At 41.7% G+C, this 21079-nt stretch overlaps 1 protein-coding gene across 5 annotated transcripts in view; it reads left to right on the top strand.

The window, feature by feature from the left end:
• Positions 1-20021, top strand: part of TMEM161B (transmembrane protein 161B) — a 40759-nt gene extending 20738 nt beyond the window's left edge. For all 5 annotated transcript variants that reach the window (XM_053295377.1, XM_053295379.1, XM_053295378.1 and 2 more), the window contains 8 exons: positions 1609-1765; positions 5764-5915; positions 6367-6427; positions 11140-11280; positions 13046-13159; positions 15333-15507; positions 17687-17783; positions 18799-20021. In XM_053295377.1, the coding sequence (XP_053151352.1) occupies positions 1609-1765; positions 5764-5915; positions 6367-6427; positions 11140-11280; positions 13046-13159; positions 15333-15507; positions 17687-17783; positions 18799-19076 (1175 nt within the window). In that variant the 3' untranslated portion in view covers positions 19077-20021. The remainder of the gene's footprint in view (positions 1-1608; positions 1766-5763; positions 5916-6366; positions 6428-11139; positions 11281-13045; positions 13160-15332; positions 15508-17686; positions 17784-18798) is intronic.
• The last annotated feature ends 1058 nt before the right edge of the window (positions 20022-21079 follow it).

Below are 21079 nucleotides of genomic sequence, written 5' to 3'. Positions count from 1 at the left end.
TGAAGCCCATGTCCAGGATCCGTCTGTGTGTGGTGGCTCTTGATGCACTAACTCCAGCCTCAGTCCACTCCTTGTGAAAGTCCCCAACACTTTTGAATGGCCTTTTCCTGACAATCCTCTCCAGGCTGTGGTCATCCCTGCTGCTTGTGAACCTTTTTCTTCCACACTTTTCCCTTCCACATAACTTTCTATTAATGTGCTTTGATACAGCACTTTGGGAACATCCAACTTCTTTTGCAATTACCTTTTGAGGCTTTCCCTCCTTATGGAGGGTGTCAATGATGGTTTTCTGCACAACTGTCAAGTCAGCAGTCTTTCCCATGATTGTGATTCCTAATGAACCAAACTGAGAGACCATTTAAAGGCTCAGGAACCCTTTGCAGGTGTTATGGATTGATTAGCTGATTGGAGTGGGACACCTGGAGCCTAGACTGTTGAACCTTTTCACAATATTCTATCTCGCTTTGCATGTAATGCGTCTATCTCATATATCAGTTTCACCTTTTAATTTGCATTACTGAAATTAATGAACTTTTGCACGATATTCTAATTTTTCGAGTTTCACCTGTAGTTTGGAAACTTCAGTTAGTTCAAAATGCAGCAGCCAGATTGGTCTCTTGGGTATCCTGGAGAGACCACATTATGCCTGTTCTTAAACAGTTGCATTGGCTGCTGATGTGTTTCTGGGCACATCAGTGCTGGTGATCACAAAGTGCTGGTTATTACTTTTAAAGCCCTGAATGGCTTATGTCTGGGTTACCTGAGAGAGTACCTTTCTTTACAAGATCCCCACCGCTCATTAAGTTCATCTGGTGGTGATCTGGGATCGGGCCTTCCCAATTGTTGCCCCTAGGTTGTGGAACACACTCCCCATGAATATTTATTTGATTTATATACTGCCCTTCCAAAAATGGCTCATATATAAAAGGATTATCTTCCTTGCGGGCCTTCAGGAAACCCTTAAAGACCTGTCTTTTTAGCCTAGATTTTAATGATGATCTAGTTTGAGTTTGAGTTTTAATGAGTTTTAATCTTGTTTATGTTTGCAGATTTTAATTTAATTGTTTTTGTTATGTGTGTTTGATTTTAATGTAAACTGCCCCGATAATACTTACGACCATTTTAGGAAGGGCGGTATATAAATTAAATGAATACATTAAATTAGTTGGATTTTTCAGGGGGACGTCAGTAGTTAGGGCTTGTCTGGATGGAATACATTCGTGAAGTTCCAGACTCAATCGTAGCTTCAGATAAAGGAACTTTGGTAGCAGGCCTGTTTGTAATGAAGACCTCTGGGATAGATGGTTTTTGTGAACCCCTTTGCATTGTAGGATGTAGGTATGTAATTCTCCAGAATCATTATAGTTTAGCTAATGGATTGCCCTCACTGTAGGTAGAAGTTCTAGCTATCTTGTAGAATTTCACTTAGTGATTTGTCTTCCCAGCAATCTGGGGTGTGTGTGTATGTGTATATAAATGCTGGCAGCTGCAGCTCATATGTATGACATGCTGGATCTATGTGAGCATCTTGAAATCACAGCTGCAAATGTGATATTACAAAATAATTTTGTGTTCTATTTTAGTTACTGAAAACTTTTTATCTTTCAGCATTGCATTATTTTCCTGAATATCAATGGTTGGTAGACTTCACAGTTGCAGCTACAGTGGTATATTTGGTAACTGAAGCCTACTACAGCTGGATGAAACCATCACAAGAAATGAATATTAGCATAGTCTGGAGTCTTCTTGTTCTGGCTTTTGCAATGTATCCTTTTGTGATGTCCCTGCTATCCTGTTCAACAGCTGAAAAGATGATGTAGAATGTTCTGAAATTCACAGGAGGTACTTTGTATTTTGAATTGAAACTTAGAAAATCTTTCAGTAGAGTTCATCTAAAGCATCCTTAATTCTTTAAGATGTATTTTTATCTATGTGCAGAATACATAGATAATGCATTTCTTTTTCTAGAAGCCCGTGCAATGTTTTGTCAAAACTGTTCGTCTCCCTGTATCCGCACATGCAACTTTTTTTCCTAGGTTAATTTTATTTTTAGATGGGTTTTTAATGTTGTATTTATTCTACATTTATACTCTGTGTTTCTTCCATTCTGGAACTAACGCAATAGGGGTTCCTAGGCATTCTCTCATCCAGACACTGGCTGGACCCAAACTGTCCAAACTTAGCTTCCTCAGTGATTCACTTGTCTTCCTAATTTAAGACTTCCCTAAGCAGTCCCTTTGTCAGACTGGCTTCTGTTCATATCGGCAAGATTTGCTAAGCTGGCTGCTAGGCATGTTCACCGACTGAGGTTAATGCTCTGGTCTGAATTCAGTCTGATTCGTGCTTCCACGAACCGGTTCGTTCCAGTTCGACCTAACCATGAACTAGTTCAGCGGTTTGAATGCAGCGTGGGGGTGGAGGGAGGCAGAGAGCAGCACCTTTAAAACTCAGCAAGCAGGTCCTTCTCTGCATGCATGCCGCTCCAGGAAGCTTCCTGCTGTGGCAGCACTCTCCCCAGCAGCCTGCACATGGTGGTGAGGCGTACTGTAGTGACCTATAAAAAAGATGAGGCAATATTATCATTGTTCAGTTTTTTCCCCTCTTACCTAAATGTGGTGATAGTAATTTCTGCTCAGATTGCTAAATGCTTCTTATGGCAACATTTTGGTTACTGACAGGGATCTCAGGGATCAAGATGACCCCAGTTTTCAAAAGGTGCTTATCCTTGGTTTTAATGTCCTTGTATAAAAAATAAACAATGGCTCAGTGCATTGCAAAATTGTTCCAGTTTATAAATTCTTATGTCTTTCATGTGCCTGCTTGTGCAATCTTAGCATATAGCTTACTTTTTTAATTATTTGCCAGAGAATGTTATGCTATTCCAAACTGCAACATAATTAACCTATGGAATTTTCTGCCATAAGATGTGCTGACAGCCTGGATGGCTTTAAGGAGGGCTTAGATAAATTCATGGAGGACAAGTCTATCAATGGCTACTAATCTGAGGGCTATCGGCCACCTCCTGCCTAAGAGGCAAGATGCCTCTAAATATCAGGAGCAACAGCAGGAGAGAGGGCATGCCCTCAGCTCTTGCCTGTGGGCCACTGGATGAAACAGGATGCTGGACTAGATAGCCCAGCTGGATCAGGCCCAAGGCCTGTTGTTATGTTTTTATGGACTGCGGCTTTAAAATACTTCTTTGTTTTTCATTAGAATTGAAGTATAAGCATGGACTAACTATTTGGACTGCAATAAAATTAAGGTTTCTGCCCACAGCTGCCAGTATAGCACAGCAGGCAGCAAAAGTCATCGTTATGAATGGCATACACTAAAAAGAGCACTTGTGTGCAGAGAGCCATTGTAGTAGAGTGCCACCAGCAGCAATCTATATATAGCTCTTGTCGTCGCCTTTGTAAAAGATCTCAGTATGTGCCAGCTTCTGCTTATCTTCCGGCTTTGCTGTCAAAGAAGAGACCCTGCAACAATCTTAACCACAGAAGTTAGACTAGAGGATGAAAAAAAGTCAAATTGCTGATTGCTATCTCTATCAATTGTATAGATTGTCCTAAACTATTACTTTGCTTTTTCTTGAAGCTTTGGATATGCATTAGCTTAAAACAAGGAAGTTGCTAACTTTTAAATAGAGTACGATAGGATAGCACTGATGTCCATATGCATTCTCTCTCCCCCAGTGTGTGTGTGTGTGTGTGTGTGTGTGTGTGTGTGTGTGTGTGAACTCTACTTAGCACAGTTGTCCTAGCTCTCATCTGCTTTTGCTTGAGTCTTAAGTTTTCTGTTTTTCTTCTCTGCCCTGCCTCTCCAGAATAAAAAATAAAAGAAATTGATAAGAAAATATGAAGAATAGCTCTCATGGACACGATCCTATTGCTGATGGAGCTGATTCATAATTGGCTGCCCTTGCAGGGAGAAACTGAGTTCAAAAGGTGGCAGCGGCAGCACCAGCATGTGGCAGCCTTTCCGTCCTAATTCAGCTCACACAATACAGCAAATCAAAAGCTGTCAACTCCTACTCTTCCCATACACTCACATAATTCTTTTTTAAAAATAGGCCTATCCCTGCTCTCTAATTGATGGCTGTTGAAAAGATGGTGCAAAGTGGGAAGGGGTTGGGTGGGTTCAGAGTTCTAGTCCAAAGTGTTGGTATTTCTGGTATACCAACACCTTGGACTGAATTCTGACCCCTGGTAAAGGGAACAAATATTGTTTATTTCCTCGGCTAATGAATAGGGGTTTCATCATTGTAATTTATAATGAATGAAGACTTGGCTCTGAAGGTCAAAAGGTTTTATGCAAGAGCAGAGAAACTTTGCTTGAACAAGGGGTGTGGGGTTCACTGATTTTTAACTATTTTCCCCCTTCCTGCTTCAGTCTGCCATGCTGTTCAGGAGGGTCCCCCAACTTTCAGGACATGGAGGAAGCCAAGGGGCTACAGACGAAAGTAGCAGAATATACAGAAGTTAGGATCCAAGACATGTTTACTTATCCCAGGCTGTAAATGAAATATGTGTCCCAATACTACTACTATGGATATTTATATACTGCTTTTCAACCATAGTTTTCCAAGCGGTTCTCTCTCCAATAGGAGAGAGAACTGGAAAGACACATTTATTGGAAGACGTTTTAGCACTTCTCCAGTAAAATTTCAGATTTATTTCAGCTTGTCTAGGGAGTAGTCCCCTCCCCACATATATCTGAATTCAGATTCAGTGAAGTCTAAAAAAGTGTTACAGATTCTGGTGCAGTTCTTAAATGTGCTTGTTGAAATTCATTTACTAATGACTTTATATTTAAAAATCTCTAATTCCAATAACAGCATGTCTTGTCTGTATTAACTGATTAATAATCAGTATTCTCAAGGACTGTGTTAATTTTTAAAAAATGAATACCCCTTTTAAACTCCTTTTGGAACTGATGCTGGCGTGTTTAATAAAAGGGGAAAAGTCTGTGTATGATCATGGCCTCAAGTGACCTTTCTGTGTTCAGCCCTTGCAAGTGAAGTAGTTACAGTCTATAGTTTCTGATAAGAAATATTTGAATCCTTTAATTAGCGAATAGAACACTGCATCTGTTTAATTTTCAGGGTCCTTTAAATGAGTGGAATTAATTAAACACTCAAACTGTACAGAAATGTACAGTTTGTTCTTATTTGAATTGTTGGTATTGGGTGTGAGAAGCTTGAGTATAATTCTTAATGAAATAAGTCAAATCTATGGTGGTGGTGATCAAAAACATTATACCCTGGTCCGAAACAGGTACTTGACAGCAGGTCTTCACAAAATGAATTTACTTCAAAGTAGTAACTGGGATCCAAAGAGCTACTCTAGGCATGTCCAGGGGTTTGTGCATGCCTTGTGGGATTTTTTTCCTTTTTGTTTGATGAACAGTGGAAACTCATTCTATAGTTTAAATTGCATTTTGAAGGTGCCTCTGTTTCAAGAACAGCATGTCTTGTGATATATGGCATCTACTGTTTGTGTAAAAACAAGCCCTTGAGCATATAGTGCTAGTTGTGTGGGGGGTGGGTGGGGGGGGGTTGGATCCTCGCCAGTGTACGTACTTAGAATTAGCATATTGGTATATTTAAATGCATGCATTCAGTTGAGATTTCTGCAAGATAACTGAATCTCTGAATATAATGTTTCCTATAAGCCAACCCAGCATTTTGGCCTTTGGGTTCAGATAACCTTTATGTACAAACAGGATGCACAAATTTCTGTGTTTTCTTTGACTCTTCTTATGTAGCAAAATATTGTTCTCACTGACTACGCACTACTTCAAAGTAGATGATGGAGGTGAAAGATCAGTCTGTGTTACCTTTGGCTTCTTTTTCTTTGTCAAAGCCATGGCAATTTTGATAGTAACAGAAAACTACCTAGAATTTGGACTTGAAACAGGTAATCCCTTAAAGCATCACAGATGGGCAATACCCTAACTAATATATGATGTAAATCTCTAAGGTAACGTCAGTTGAATTTTTTACTACTATTGTTCTATTTTTAGTGTTTTCATTTATTAACCCGTTTTTTTCTGTAGTTGATAGAGGTGCTTCTTTTGTGAATTGGTTATGCTCTTAGATTGTAATCCAGCACCATCAAAAGCAGTGAGGCATTTATTTACTTGAGTTGAATATGGATTGTATCCTTAAAAGAGCTAACATAATTTGATCACACTTATAGAACATCCAAATAACACATGGATATTGTCAAAGACTGAACTTACATTGTAGCATTCTTACAAGTCAATAGAGAAAAACCAGCCTAGGCACATTAAAATGTGTTCTTCAAAGTTATCTTGCTAGCAATTTGACCTTCCACACTCACTTCTGCTAAATTGTTCCATCTGCAGGCTTCTCAAATTTTTCAGAAAGCGCTGTGCAGTTTTTTGAAAAACAAGGCTTGGAGTCCCAGTAAGTACAAAAGATCTATTAGAATGTGTGAAATGTAGTAGTGGGTGTGTCACCATCAAAATACTATCTCTGTTCTCTAGTTCAGTCTGCATTACTTTAAGGGCTTTGGAATCTTTAGAGAGTATGCATGGCAAGATCTGTAGGCACTGGAGGGCTTTCTACATTATTCTTATAAGAGCAGTTCTCAAGCTGCTTCTGAAACTATGGCATGGCAGGAGGCTGGCTGCTTTGAAAGTAAAACCCCTCACCATGTATGCATGATGGGTTCTTTTTTGATGGGATCTCAGATTGCTTAGTAGATACTTGTTGATAATATGACTTTTGTTTTGAATTAGTGGCAACATTGGGAAATATTCAGCACACTCTAAATGAAAGTTTGGAACTACATAGAACTTCTTACATAGTGGGTGACACAGATTCAATCAGAACAGGGCTTCTTCATCTCTTAATGCTTGTGAAGAAGGCAGAATTTCAGCAGGGGCAGCTTGATCTGGATAGAGATCCATTAAGATCCATAAGAATGGGTAATGTGCCTGTGCAGGACCCTCCTGGTAGCATGCCACTGCTCGTTGAGGTGACCAAGCTCCACCCCTATGCCTACAGCATGCTATTTAAAGGCGGGCCGGGTGCCATATTCTTCAGTTCTTTTCAAACCACCATTGCATTCAGTCCTTGGGCTGTCACTCCTTGTCGGTAAAGTTCTTTGCATGAGATTCATCTATCTAGTTTTTAAAAACAAATGAACTCTTATTTTGGTATTTGACTTGGAATGGCTTCTGGACTCAGTAGCTGCTTAATACGATCTTTGGAACAGACTTCCAAAGGAGAGATGAGGAGAAATTGTGTACTGGCTTTCAAAAGGTGTACTGGCTGTAATGCCAAACTCCCAATTCCATGTTCGAATTGGATATCTCAACATGGCTGAGGAGAAACGGGTGTACTGGCTGTAATGCCAAACTTCCTTCAACAGATCTCCATGCCTTATGCCTAATTTGCTTAGGAGAAGAACACAGTGTCTTCTCGTGTAAGAAATTTGTGTCATTTCCCAAGCAAACATGGAAAATTCAGGCTTTGTGGCTTCATGCCACCATTTATGATGAGGTATTAAGCCCCTCAACACCGGGGGGAACCCCGCCTCACAACACTGGCATTGACTCCTAAACTGTCGTCTTCGAAATCGTGATTGTCGACATTGACAACTGTTAGAAGTCTAAAGGCTCCCTCGAAGTCAACTCCAACGTTGACACTGAGGCATTCAAAGTTGAAGGAAAAGTATTCGAGGTCAGATACCCGTTTGTCTTCCCCACACCCTAAAAAGCCAAAGACTGTGGATTTTATGAGAGAGAGGTCTCCATCTGAATTTCAATGTTTTTTGCCCAAGTCCTTGGCTCCCGTTATCAATATTGAACGTCAACAATCAACGTCAAAAACCTTAACATTGGTGAAGGAAATGCGACTGATGTCAGAGAAATCATTCAGTGTCGACCAGCTTTCGACACTGAGACTGTCGACATCCCCAGCCTCAACTCCAGCCAACTCTTCGGCCCTTGAAAGTCAATGTCTGTCGACACCAGCCATGCAAGGTCCAGTTTCTACCTTGCATTCTCCAGTGTTGTCGGCATCGAGATTGGTGACTCCACGATGCCAAGCCCCGATACTGACCTTTGAGGAAGAGGAGGAAGAGAGAGAGACGTTATTGGATCTGTCCACTACCTGCACCTTACTCTCCATTCTAGATTCAGAAATGAGTACTCCGTCAACATTGATGTTCAAAGGTTTCCCTCTGGACCAATGCTCGCCAACACCCGATGCTCTTTCTGCTGCCCATTTGGCAGGCCCATCTTTGTGGCATTTGTGTGGGATTACATATTCATCCTCTGCAGGGGCTACTTTTGCTTTGGTGACTATAGGGACCATATCCCCTGGCTTAACTTCTGATTTTCAAGAGACTCAACCCTGGAGATCCATGCAGTAGCGATGTGCACAGAACCAGGCGAGGGTGGCTCGACGGGGTGGAAGTGCCACTTTAAGGGTGCGGGAGGGTGCACTTACCCCTCCTCCCGCCGGCGCTTGTTTTCCACAAAGGCCTTCAGGGCAGCAGTGTACCTCCCTGCTGCCCCTTCCCCCTCTTCGGCCGGAAGTACTGGGTGTGCATGTGCATGTCACGTGCGTGCATGTCAGATAGGGACATGCGCATGTGCACCCGGTACTTCCAGCCGAAGAGGGGAAGGGGCGGCAGGGAGGTACACTGCTGCCCCAAAGGCTTTTATGGAAAATGAGCGCAAGCAGGGGGAGGGGTAAGTGCACCCTTCCCCACTCTTAAAGTGGCACCCCCCAGCTTTGAACTTCGAACACACCGGTGTCCGAACCTGTTTGGAGGCCCATAGAAGGGCCTCTGAACAGGTTCGTGCACATCCCTATCGTGCAGCCAAAGTCTTATCTACCATTGGCACCTACAGTTACTCCAGTTCACACTGTGCAATGCCTGGCGGGAGGTGAGGGCTCAGCCTTAGCAGTGAAGCCCATTGTACAAAGTTGTTTAGTTGCAACACAAATAGTGGCCACCTATTAAGTTGCAACACAAATAGTGACCATCTATTAAGCATTTGGTGATGTAACTACTTAAACTATGTTTAAAGGCACTCATATGGGATCTCAGACCATACCTGTTCCAACACCACAGGAAAAAGACATCTTGGCAAGTGAGAAACAACACCAGTCTCACAAACTATTCTCTTGCCAGCAACCAACATCAAGCTGGCACACTATGCCCCCTCATGGCAGCACCTAACATCAGGCCGCTGGATCCTGAAGATCATATCTTCAGGCTACACCATAGAGTTCAGATCAACCCCAAAATTTACATGGATGAGGTTCACTCAACCCTCCCAGGCACTGTTAGAGGAACAGAAGGAGCTATTAGCCAAAGGGGCTATTGCCCTGGTACAGTGGGTGCACAGATGGGAGGGGTTTTACTCCCAATACTTCTTTATCCCAAAGAGAGATGGTGTCATATGACCTAACATGGATCTATGCCACCTGAACAAATTTGTCCATGTGAGGAAATTCCTCATGATAGCGTTACAGGAGATCCTACCTCTTCAATACCAAGAGAACTGGCTTGCGATGATGGATCTCAAAGACACACATTTCCACATTGGCATCAGGGTACGACATAGAAAATTTCTAAGGTTCGGAGTAGGAAATCAAGTGTACCAATACAGTCTTACCCTTTGGGTTTGCCACCGCCCCCAGGGTATTTACGAAATGTATGGCTATAGTGGCAGCTTTCCTGCAGACCCAGGGTGTATCCGTCTATCCTTACCTGGACAACTGGCTTCTAACTTCCAAAGACAAAGAAGAGTTACATTCTCAGATGAAATACATACTATCTCTCCTCCAAGACTTGGGGATCTAAGTCAATTGGAAAAAATCCAAACTCTAGCCAGTTCATGCAATCAACTACATTGGATCGGTTCTGGACACAGAAACCAGGAAGGCATACTTGACTCAAGAACGCTTCCAGTATGTCAGGGACTTGGTTCTCCATTTCTAGCTGCATTCATCTCAACCGGCCTGACTCATTCAAAGATTTCTAGGTCTGATGGCATTCTGCAACACAGTGGTACAATATGCCCAGTTAAAAATGTGCACGTTGCCACTTTGGTTTCTGTCGGTCTTCTGCCCGAATGTGGATCATCAAATCCTACGTCTAGTGATCCTTGATCAAATTCTATGCTCACTTACCTGGTGGTCGATGAGCAAGGATCAGGTGGAAGGGGTTCATTTTGAAATGATGACTCCTTCTATTTGGCTAACAGCTGTCTCTACTAGGCTGGGGGCCCCACTGTGGAGCTCATCAGATACAGGGCAAGTGAGAGACACTCCAGCCTGCAACCTTGGAGAAGCTGCTACCAGTCTGTGTAGACAATACTGATCTAGATGGACCGATGGTCTGACTTGTTATAAGGCAACTTTCTATGTCTCTAGAAGCCCTGTGCACCTCCTGATTTTGTTGTCCTAGCAGTTGGGCCAGTGTAGTTTCCTAGCATGTACGGACACCAGACAGCCTGTGGTGACCAGAAATTTAGTTCTGCTGATCAGGAGGGAAAGCATCTAGAGAGCAACTCTTTTAAAAATACTTCCAGGTTCTGTCCTGTTCTCCAGTGCAGCATTAGTCTTATGACTTGAAAGGGAGAGATGCTTAATTGTGCCTGTGATCCTCCCTGTAAACCTCCTTGATGGACAGTGTGAGACAGGGCCACACTGTGACTCTGTGGAGCAGGAAGCAAGAAAGCTAATCCTAGTGTCTTCTATGAACAGTAGGTAGCAACAAAATCTTACCATAATCTGTGGTACCCTGTATTTTGCTTAACTGACAATTGTGATTTTGTGTTAACAACCATTTCTATTTATTTTCTAGTGAACTTTAGATTTTACCAAACTATATTTTGGTGCAGTGTGTTTGTTTTTATATAATTAACTTCTAAGATGGCATTTATTGCTATGATACATCTGTATAAGTAGATTGGTTTAATATTTCTCATTTTTTACATATAGTTCAATAACATGCATACTTAGAAGTCAGAATTAAAATGTTGCCTTTTTGTTTTCCTGTCACTCTCCCATTATGGAAAGTGGGATTGGGAAAGGGCAAAATTTCAGTAAAGTTAAATCATTTCCTCCCCTCACCCCTTCTTTCTTTCTTTTAGGGGTCCTGTTTCTAAACTAACGTTCAAATTCTTCTTGGCTGTCCTTTGTTCGTTTATTGGTGCTTTTTTGACATTCCCTGGATTGCGACTAGCTCAGATGCATCTGGATGCTTTGAATTTAGCAACAGAAAAAATCACCCAGTAAGCCACACCGTGTAGAATTTAACTTTAATCAAACCACAGTCTTCCAATAATAATCTGCATACAGCACTGCTCCCTTTGCTAGCTAAACTGCTGGTTGATGTTCTTATATAAAACATTGTCTGAATTTTATGTAAAAGTACTACATTGAAAGTACAGTTATGTCGCAATTCTAAAATAATAGGTTTAAATATTTTAAAAGGAGGAAATAGGGCAGAGGGAATAAAAGGGGAGAATAGCCATAAGGCATAAGAAAACCAAAAAATAGAATGAAACTATCTTCAAATACTTAAAAGGTGAGACAAGATTGATTGTTTAGATAACTAAGTTTGACATGCAATGGGAAAGATCCAGTGGCCCACTGTGTTTTAAGACACAGTGGTGAAATCTCCAAATTGTGTGTCCTGTTGGAGGTTCCAAGAAACAGCCTCAAGAATGTTGGGCGTTGGTAAAAGATCAAGGGTGCCTAAACCAGTACAAGCTGCATGTGATGGAGAAGCACTGCTGGACACCAATATAAGATTTTCAGGCATCAAGGCCTTTACAAACATATGACTGGTTTACAGTGTCATGGTCAGCTTGGGGCAGATGCTGATGTACTTTGTGCATGTGATTATCTTGCATGCTCCTAGAAAAAGTGTAATCAAAGATGGCATCCAAAATTTCTGCTTGGTCCACCTTCTCTCAGACTCGCTTTACATGCAAAAACACAAGGAAGAAGGCATTGTTAGCTACTCATTATTATATCTGCTCAAGAATCCTAAACTCCTGTGTGACTGTCATAGAACCTTTACCTTGTTCAAAATACTCTAGAGCAGGGATTCTCAACGTTGGGTTCCCAGATGTTATTGGACTTCAACTCCCATAATCCCCAGCCGCAGTGGCCTTTGGTTGGGGATTATGGGAGTTGAAGTCCAGTAACATCTGGGGACCCAACACTGAGAATCCTGTTTCTAGAGCACACAACCGGTTCACACAGCTGTTCAGGGCTATTGGGCCTCATTAGTCCCCTGTGCAAATGAACAGTGAATCTCAAAATACACCCAGATGTGCATGGAACTGGTGGGGTATGTGTGTCTGCCTTTAAGGGTGGGAGGGTGCACTCCCCCCTGCTGCCCCCAGAGTTTCCCCTGCTGGCACTCGGTTTCCTCATAGTTCGGGGCAGCAGCATACCTCCCTGCCGTCCTGTTGCCCACTTTACCAGATGTACTCAATGTGCTGGGCACACGCTGAGCGCATGCACTTGGTATGTGTGCTCGCGAGTGCAACATGCACATGTGGCCCAGCACACAGGTGTGTCGAGTACTTCCGGTAAAAGGGGCAACTGGGTGGCAAGGAGGTGCACTGCCACCCCAACAGACTATGAGGAAACAGAGCGCTGGTGGGGGAAATGTGGGGCTGGGGGAGTGCACCAGACACCCCCCACGCTGCTGTTGAGCCTTCGAACCAGCCTGTATTTGAACCTGTTCGGAGGCCTGCAAAAGGACCTCCGAACAGAAGTCCCTTGTGGCTGTGTATTGTAAGGGTACATTGGTGGCATGAGGAGCAGGTCTGCCATTGCTGCTCTCCTTATTAAGGAAGCCTAGGATTTCCTGAAGCACTCTGGAAAACTGCTGATCTAGCAAATCTTTTCTTTGAAATCAGGACTATAAAGCAATTTGCGTTTGTATCCCTTTGAGGCCACAGTAATCTGGAAATTCAACTAGTGTCTGATTTTTGGGAGGGTTATAATGTGTTAATTTTGTTTCTCTTTTCAACTTTTCAGAACGCTACTACATATAAACTTCCTGGCACCCCTGCTTATGGTCTTATTGTGGGTCAAACCCATTACCAAGGACTATATAATGAATCCTCCATTGGGAAAAGAGAATGTGCCTCTGTAAGCTGCTCTTGAAAATGCATTGTGGAGGCTGGCCTTGCATGTCTAATACTACTGTAGCTCCAGGGTGGGAGGGAGTGGGGAGAAGGAGACAACTTGACCTGTGGCCCAGGTTGCCCTCTGTTCTTAGGACCACACTCCATTATTGCAGTTGGTAACTCATCCTGTTTTGATGGTAGTGAGTCATAAAAGAAGTAGGACTGTTCAACCATTGGGTGCTCTGTTGAAATAATTTGGCATACTTAGGAAGCTAGAAAAGCACAGATTTTATGTGTTTGTATTGAACCTATTTTTGGAGCTTGTAAACCTCCTGAACACAACACCACTCATATAAAATATTAAGTCATTATTTTTAAAGTTAAGGAAGGCAGCAAATGGATCTAGATACTTCTGAGAAATGAATAAGAACATAAGAACAGCCCTGCTGGATCAGGCTCAAGGCCCATCTAGTCCAGCATCCTGTTTTGAACAGTGGCCCACCAGATGCCCCTGGGAAGCCCACAGGCAAGAGCTGAGGGCATGCCCTCTCTCCTGCTGTTACTCCTCCACAACTGGTATTTAGGGGCATCCTGCCTCTGAACCTGCAGGTGACCTATAGCCCTCAGACTAGCAACCAGTGATACAAAGCCCTTGAGATTTATTTGTGATGGGTCAGTATTGATTGATTGATTGATTGATTGATTGATTGACTGTATTTCTATACCATCCTTCCAAAAATGGCTCAGGGCGGTATATATTAAAATGTAATACCCAAGACTCATTGGCTGCATGAAGAGAACTGAACTTCTGGCTCACATACTTCTCCTTCCTCTACATGTGAGGGTTTGTGTTTCTGGTTTTGCATAGTTCCACTTTTGGTTTTGCATAAACTGCATTTCCCAGTGTTTTAAACTTGGGGTTTATTCTAACCGTAGTTTCAGCTCCTAGTTTGTGAATAAACTGTGTTTAGAACCAGCCATGGTTTCCTTAGTTTGCATGTAATGGGAAACTGGTTTATTCAAAACTGAAAATGGAAACTTTTAATCTTCTCCACTCATATGGAGGGGGAATTGGGGTAGAATGTGTGAGCCTGAGGCTTTGTTCTCCTTGTGCATATAATCATGGACTAGTGCTGCATATGCATGCAACCTCTAAATGAGGGATAGGCAACGTTGGTTCTCCAGTAAGTTGTTGAACTACAGTTCCCATCACCCTCAGCCACAATAAATTGTGGAAATTGTAGTTCAACAGCAATTGGAGAGCCAAGGTTGCCTACCCCTGCTCTACATGTTAAGACCATAGTGTGTATGCATGCACACACAAAGAGCATACACATCAGGTTGCTTGTACACATTGGGGTGTCCTTCAAGGACTTACTCAGTACATAGGCCATCTTATATAGATATCTGCCACAGACAGTGGTTTGAATATGTCAAGCCAATTTTCACTTCATAAAAGCTCACAAAGTACCTAATTCACAGCTTGAGGAATGAGATAAGTGTTTAATCATAATTTCTGAACTTGCTTTTGAAGCTAACATGAGTGCTATTTTGTAACTTCTTTATAACATTGTCCTTTATAACACTGAAAAAAATTATTTTAGCACAAGCTGTGCACAAAGCCGTTCAAAAGATCCCTTTTAGGGGCTTGATATTTAATAGAGAGGAAGTAGAAATGAGAATCTTGTAATACAAAGCTTTAAAAAGACCAAATACTCTGTCCAGTATATTGCTTTTATTTTATTTTTTTAAGTCAGTATTCATCCTCATCTGTGGCATCCTACTGCCTGTTAACATATACTAGCCATATGTTTGTCCTTTTGGCAGGAGAATAGCTAAAGAGAGAGAAAAACTGCTCACAAACCATTTATTTATCTTAGTTTATATTGTATCCAATAGGCTGGAGGCCCAGGGATGGGAATTTCAGCTAAAAGGGCAGTTGAAGGTGCAGGCAGGGCCCACCCCCACTCCCTGCCAAGTTTGTAACCACCAGCATCTACATACATGCCTTTGATGTTTGACCTGGGTGCATTGATAACAGTACTGAGACCTCTGTTCTGTGGTGGAATACTGAAGAAATTCCTTGCCTTTCAGCACTCCAGCAATCTTGTACAGAAGATGCAATTAGGAATACTTGGTTAGAACAGTGTAGGATGACCCGTGGAAAATGACTGTGTTCCTCTTTTAATCTACAGGATGTCAGAAGCCACATTTGATACTATAAGGCTGTGGATTATAATTCTCTTGTGTGTGTTAAGATTAGCCATGATGCGTAGTCATCTCCAAGCCTATCTTAATTTAGCACAGAAATGTGTGAATCAAATGAAAAAAGAGGTTGGCAGAATAAGTACTGTTGAACTGCAGAAAATGGTAAGCTTGAGAGAAACAGTAGAATATATCTAGGTTCATGAGCACGTTGCCATCCTTCCAGAAAGTGTGATGGGACTTTGAACTTAAGATTTTCTGGTGGTATCATTTCTCTTATTTTTCTCCAGCCCTTAGAGTTACTGTACTTCTCTTGTGAATGGTTGAATATCTTATTCCTTAGGACTGTAACATGTCAAAACAGAATAGCATGTACACTACAAAATGTAATGAAATGTTCCTTAGAAAGCAGTCTCCTGCTCATCCTCCAGTTCTCTAATGTTTTATCTAATTCAAAGTAAATCTGCATGGCTTTTCACGTAGCTTTTTCTCAAACCACCTAGAGAAATGGAGTTCCAGAGTGGGGAGCTGCTAGTGTGATGAATGAAACTGAAATCACAATAGGAAGCAAATTCATAATTTATATGGTTGTGGTGAATTTTTGAAAGTGGACACTTCTGGAATGAAAGGGCTTTTAGAGGGTGCAGAATGTTTCCTGGAAAAAAACCTTGAGTACTCCCGCCCCACTGCTGTGCACACCCATTTTACCCCTCTACAGTTGCTTTGATGTCATTCTATCCACCCACACCCTGGTTTAATCCTGATTTCAGCTAATTAGGGACTTAATAATAAATGTGATGTCATGATGCCGATAGAAAGTTTCACATTGACAGTTCAGAGTGAGGACATTGTTCTGATTCTTAAAAGATGAAAATTTTGCCTTTTTGCATCACTCTCCCTAAAAAAAACTGTGAAGGGATTAATTATTTTGTTGAAAAAGCTTTCACTTAAAAAACCATCTCTTCTCTCTACCTCTCCCCACTTTCACCAGCTGAGCAAAATCTCTGGTGATAGCAGATACATTTGTTGCTACTGCCACCTTCATCATCACAGCAGCTACCTGGTACTGTGGTGTTTAGTGGGATAGAAGAAGTGTGCCACAAGTCCATGAGCATGAACTAGCAGTGGGATGCAGCTCCTAAAAAGCTGATGCAATCTTGGGCTGCATTAACAGAGGTCCCAATCATGAGAAGTACTTCTCTGTTCTGCATTGGTCAGATCTCACTTGGAATACTGTGCGTAGTTCTTGGTTCTATATTTTGGAAGGGATACTGATAAGCTGGGATGGATTCAGAAGAGGGTAACAAAGAGTTTAAGGGGTCTGAAAACCAAATCCTATGAGGAATGATTGAAGGAACTGGTTATGTTGACCCTGTAGAAGAGAAGACTTGGGGAGATGTGATGGCTATCTTCAAATGTCTGAAGGGCTGTTACATAGGAGGAGGAATGGAGTACTCTGTTGCTCCTGAGACTAGGAGTAGAACCAGTGGGTTGAGACTATAAGGGAATATATTTAAAGGAGACATTAGGAAGACTTTTCTAACAGTAAGGACAATGGAACAGTCTGCCTCCTGCAGTGGTGGCCTGTCCTTTTTTAAAAGAGGTTTTCAGAAGTCAGATGGCCATCTTTTTAGGATGCTGTTGCAGTTTCCTGCATTGAGGAAGGAGTTGGACTAGAAAACCTCCAAGACTCCTTCAAGTTCTAATGTTCCATGGTTCTGTGAAGCTGTGGTTCGTAGGTAAAAATTGCTGCTTGCCCTAGTGGGCATGGCTGGCTGGGTAGAAAGACCAGAAGAGAGTGGAATGCAGTTATAACAGCAGTTATTCTGTTTCTGTAGCCAGATACCTTAATATTTTGGTGGCAGGAAAGTGAAAATGCAGTTTGCCATTCACCTGCCTTTCCAGGGGCTAGGGGCTACTTGACTTAGGCAAGTAGGTAAGTGGCAAACAGTGCCACGGAGAACTGGTTGGGACAAAATCCAACTGTAGAATTAAGTTTGTGCCTGATTTCAATATCAGATATTCTAAGTTACTTAATTTGGTTTTACCAATAACTGTCTGATATCCAGACTAATGACCCATGCACAAAAGATAGTTTTTCACTCACAATAGGTGAGGAGTGATTTTACCAGTTTCACTTTCACTTTGCAGCCCCTGATGTCCCCCATATGTCCCTGGGGGTTGCAGAATTGCCCCTTCTCTGCTGAATGCATGAAATATTCTGCTGTTTATACATTGTTAAAGTATTGGCCACTGTGTTGAATTGTTAGCTATGATAACTTCTTTGTTAGTTGTACTCTACTGACTTAGGCACTGAATTATCCATGGTTTTTGTTGACTTCAGGTGGCCAGAGTGTTTTATTACCTTTGTATAATTGCGCTTCAGTATGTGGCACCTCTGGTTATGCTGCTTCACATGACTCTGCTGTTGAAAACTTTAGGTAAGAAGTATCCAATACATGAAGGAAACTGCTCATTAATTTAAACTCATGCTCTGTTTTCTAAAGCTCTATCAGTTTCTGTTCTGGGAAGAGATGGCAATTCCCGTGCACCTCTGTCTCTGCTTAGTCATCTCCTTCCAAACCCCAGAATGGCCAGCAAGATGTGTATCCACAACACAGCCAGTAATTCAGCTAGTTCTTGCTCACACCTGCACATAACCAGCTGAGAAACTGAGCGTATCACTGGGTTTACAGAAAACATGCAATACTGATATACATCTGAAGGGTGTATAAGGTCCCAAATCTGCTTGCTGGACATGCCTTTTTTCCCCTTTCCCCTTTCCCTGGCATGTAGCAAGAGAAGCATAGCACATTCACTCGCACAAAAGTGCTGCCCTCAGTGGAAGATTCCACCCAGCCCTTAGTTTCTCAGATTCTTCCCTTAAAATGCACACAATTCATTCAGTACATTTGTGAACCTATCTTTCCACTTAGTGAAAAATGACACTAGTTGGAGAGAGATGAGAGGATGGCTTTAGAACGTGGGGCACTAGTTTTTCAAATGTGAAATGGAGGGAGAGGTGAAATCCCTTCTCTTTTCCTCCACCCTACAGCATGTACACAAGTCGACTTCTGGTTTTGAATTGACGCATGCTGTCTTCCTCTTAATTTTTACTCTGAGGCTTTCGATGCTTAAAAACAAGTGGCAACAATAAGCCAGAATGACTTGTGCATCCAAAGCTTGCATATCTTGCTACAGGGGAGATGTTCATTTCCCTCCTTTTCCTGTTGCTGAGATCATGAAAAGCAGTGCAAGTTGCTTGTTTCTGTTGCAGTTGTGTGTGCTCTCTATGAAGCTACATTGTGAATCTCAAGATTCAAGCAGCTGCAATTCTTTCTTTCTGTTCTGCTAATTGCAGTATGAACTCCAGTCATGTCCCTGTGTTTAAGCTTGTGATTGTAAATGATCAAGAGAAAGATGGCAACCCTTAACACCTTAATTTTCTTTCTGTAGGTAACTATTCTTGGGGCATCTATCCAGAATCTACTTCGGATTCACCAGTGGAGAGCAATCCACTGAGCAATTCAGTAAACTCTGAATCTTCATCTAATGATGGAAAGATGAAGGTAACTGTAATACAACTGACAATGGCACTGGCTAGCCTGAAGAACATTCTCACTCCACTTTTATTCAGAGGACTCTTGTCCTTTCTCACCTGGTGGATTGCTGCTTGTCTCTTTTCCACAAGCCTTTTTGGACTCTTCTATCATCAATACCTGACAGTGGCATGACATAGCAAAGCAAGCTCTTGTGTCCCAAAGGAAGCCCATGTGCCCCAAAGAGGTGGAAGAAAAACTGGAAGAAATAACACAGTGAAGAGAAAAACATATGAGTTTTTCCTTAAAATTCTTCCTCTATGTTCTTGAGTGAATGTTGTTGGATAAGGTTGGAAATAACAAGTGAGTGTATAACCTCTTACCTAAAATTGGAGGTAACTGTTGAATTATTGATATGGTTAGTGTTGGTGGGCTGCTTCTGACACATGTCCATTGCAGCCCTGAAATCACTGTATTCAGTCATTGACTGGCTGATCTTACTGGGGTTAAGGTACTAGGATAATATTAAAGGTGACTGCTTAGAAAATGAACTTGCGACTGAGCCATATGACAGTTGGATAAATTGTCCTGTTGGAACAACAGGGATGAATTTTCTAAGTAAACTAATCCAACAGGGCAAAAGAAATACTGTATATTACAGTAAAGGAATCTGTGTGAATAATTTACTGTAAATAAAATTGCATGGTCTCAGCAAGTATTCATGCTGAAGGACTTGTTCACATGTTACAGTAAGAGGATCCTATTGCAATATTCTGCCACTTGGTTGATTGGCATATGAATGTACAGGAGTGCGTAGTTAGCCAGCCTTTTAAGAGTATTGCACTCTGTAAGCACTCACATACTTGAAACTAATCTTTTAGTAGTTATAATATGGAAGTAGTAAGTTCTAAAATTGTGTGACAACTTACTACACGTACCTCACTCCTGCACATTCATGTCTTTAACGTACAAAGTGGTATAATATACTGTGGCTTCCTTTCAGTGAGGCATTGTTATCCCATAATGTAATGTGTGAGGAAGTCCTTAGAATTTTTCATATTGTAAGAGTAATATTATAAATATATTGTTTCAGTCTTAACAGTCTTTTAAAAAATAATAAATGACCATACAAATCCTGCAGTGTTTAGTATTGGTGCTACTATTTATCCACAGAATCCATTTAGATTTTACTATTCTGGCATTAAACAACATCCATTGATTTCACAACAGTGTTTGGCACTGATCGAAATCTTCTAGTTATTTTTCTCTCTATGTGTGTACATATAATTAATACAGCAAGCATTAATTGTCCCCTTTGCTGAGCAGGGTCCACCCTGGTTGCATTTGAATGGGAAACTACATGTGTGAGCATTGTAAGATATTCCCCTTAGGGGACGGGACTGCCCTGGGAAGAACACTTGTGTGCAGAAGGTTCCAAGTTCCCTCCCTGGTATCTCCAAGAGACTCCTGCCTGCAACCTTGGAGAAGCCACTGCCAGTCTAGACAATACTGAGCTAGATGGTCTGACTCAGTATAAGGTAGCTTATATAGCAGTGATTTTCGAAGTTGGATCCCCAGATGTTATTGGACTTCAACTCCCATAATCCTCAACCAAAGGCCACTTGGGCTGGGAATTATGGGAGTTGAAGTCCAATAACATCTGGGGATCCAGCATTGAGAACCCCTGCTATATAGTATGAGGTTTTAAAATATTGAAACTTCTACATGAGTATTTGCTGTAGAATGGGTAAGCTTTGAATGAAGAGTTAAGAAAGTTCACATAGGCTACCTGTCTTATATCTGTACATTACCTACTAAGCCAGTGCAAAGATTATTTGGTACCCAAAACTATAAACAAGCATAGCTTATGGTGTCAAGGTCTCAGATATGCAACAGCATCCTATGCTTTTAAGGAGGCTCCCTGCCTTGCCGCCCTGCCTAGTTAGTCATGGTCATCTTCTTGCAGAAGTTCATCTGGCAGTGGTGGCCTCTGCTGCCAAAGCAGTAGCAGTCCAGAACTGTTCTATAAGTATAATATACAGAGGTGGCTTATAGCACCATTGGTTACTATATTACGCTGGCACAGCAGTCATCATCCTTTCCTAAATGTTAACAGCTGTAGATCAGCCTATAAGAATCTTCTCTGAGGTGAAAAGGCTTCAAAAAAGATGTGGTATTTACTACTGATATTTGTCTTT

Source organism: Hemicordylus capensis, chromosome 2 (genome assembly GCF_027244095.1).
Source record: "Hemicordylus capensis ecotype Gifberg chromosome 2, rHemCap1.1.pri, whole genome shotgun sequence".
Lineage (NCBI taxonomy): Eukaryota > Metazoa > Chordata > Lepidosauria > Squamata > Cordylidae > Hemicordylus > Hemicordylus capensis.
Note: the sequence above shows the minus strand (reverse complement) of the source record. Positions and strands in the feature narration are given on the sequence as shown.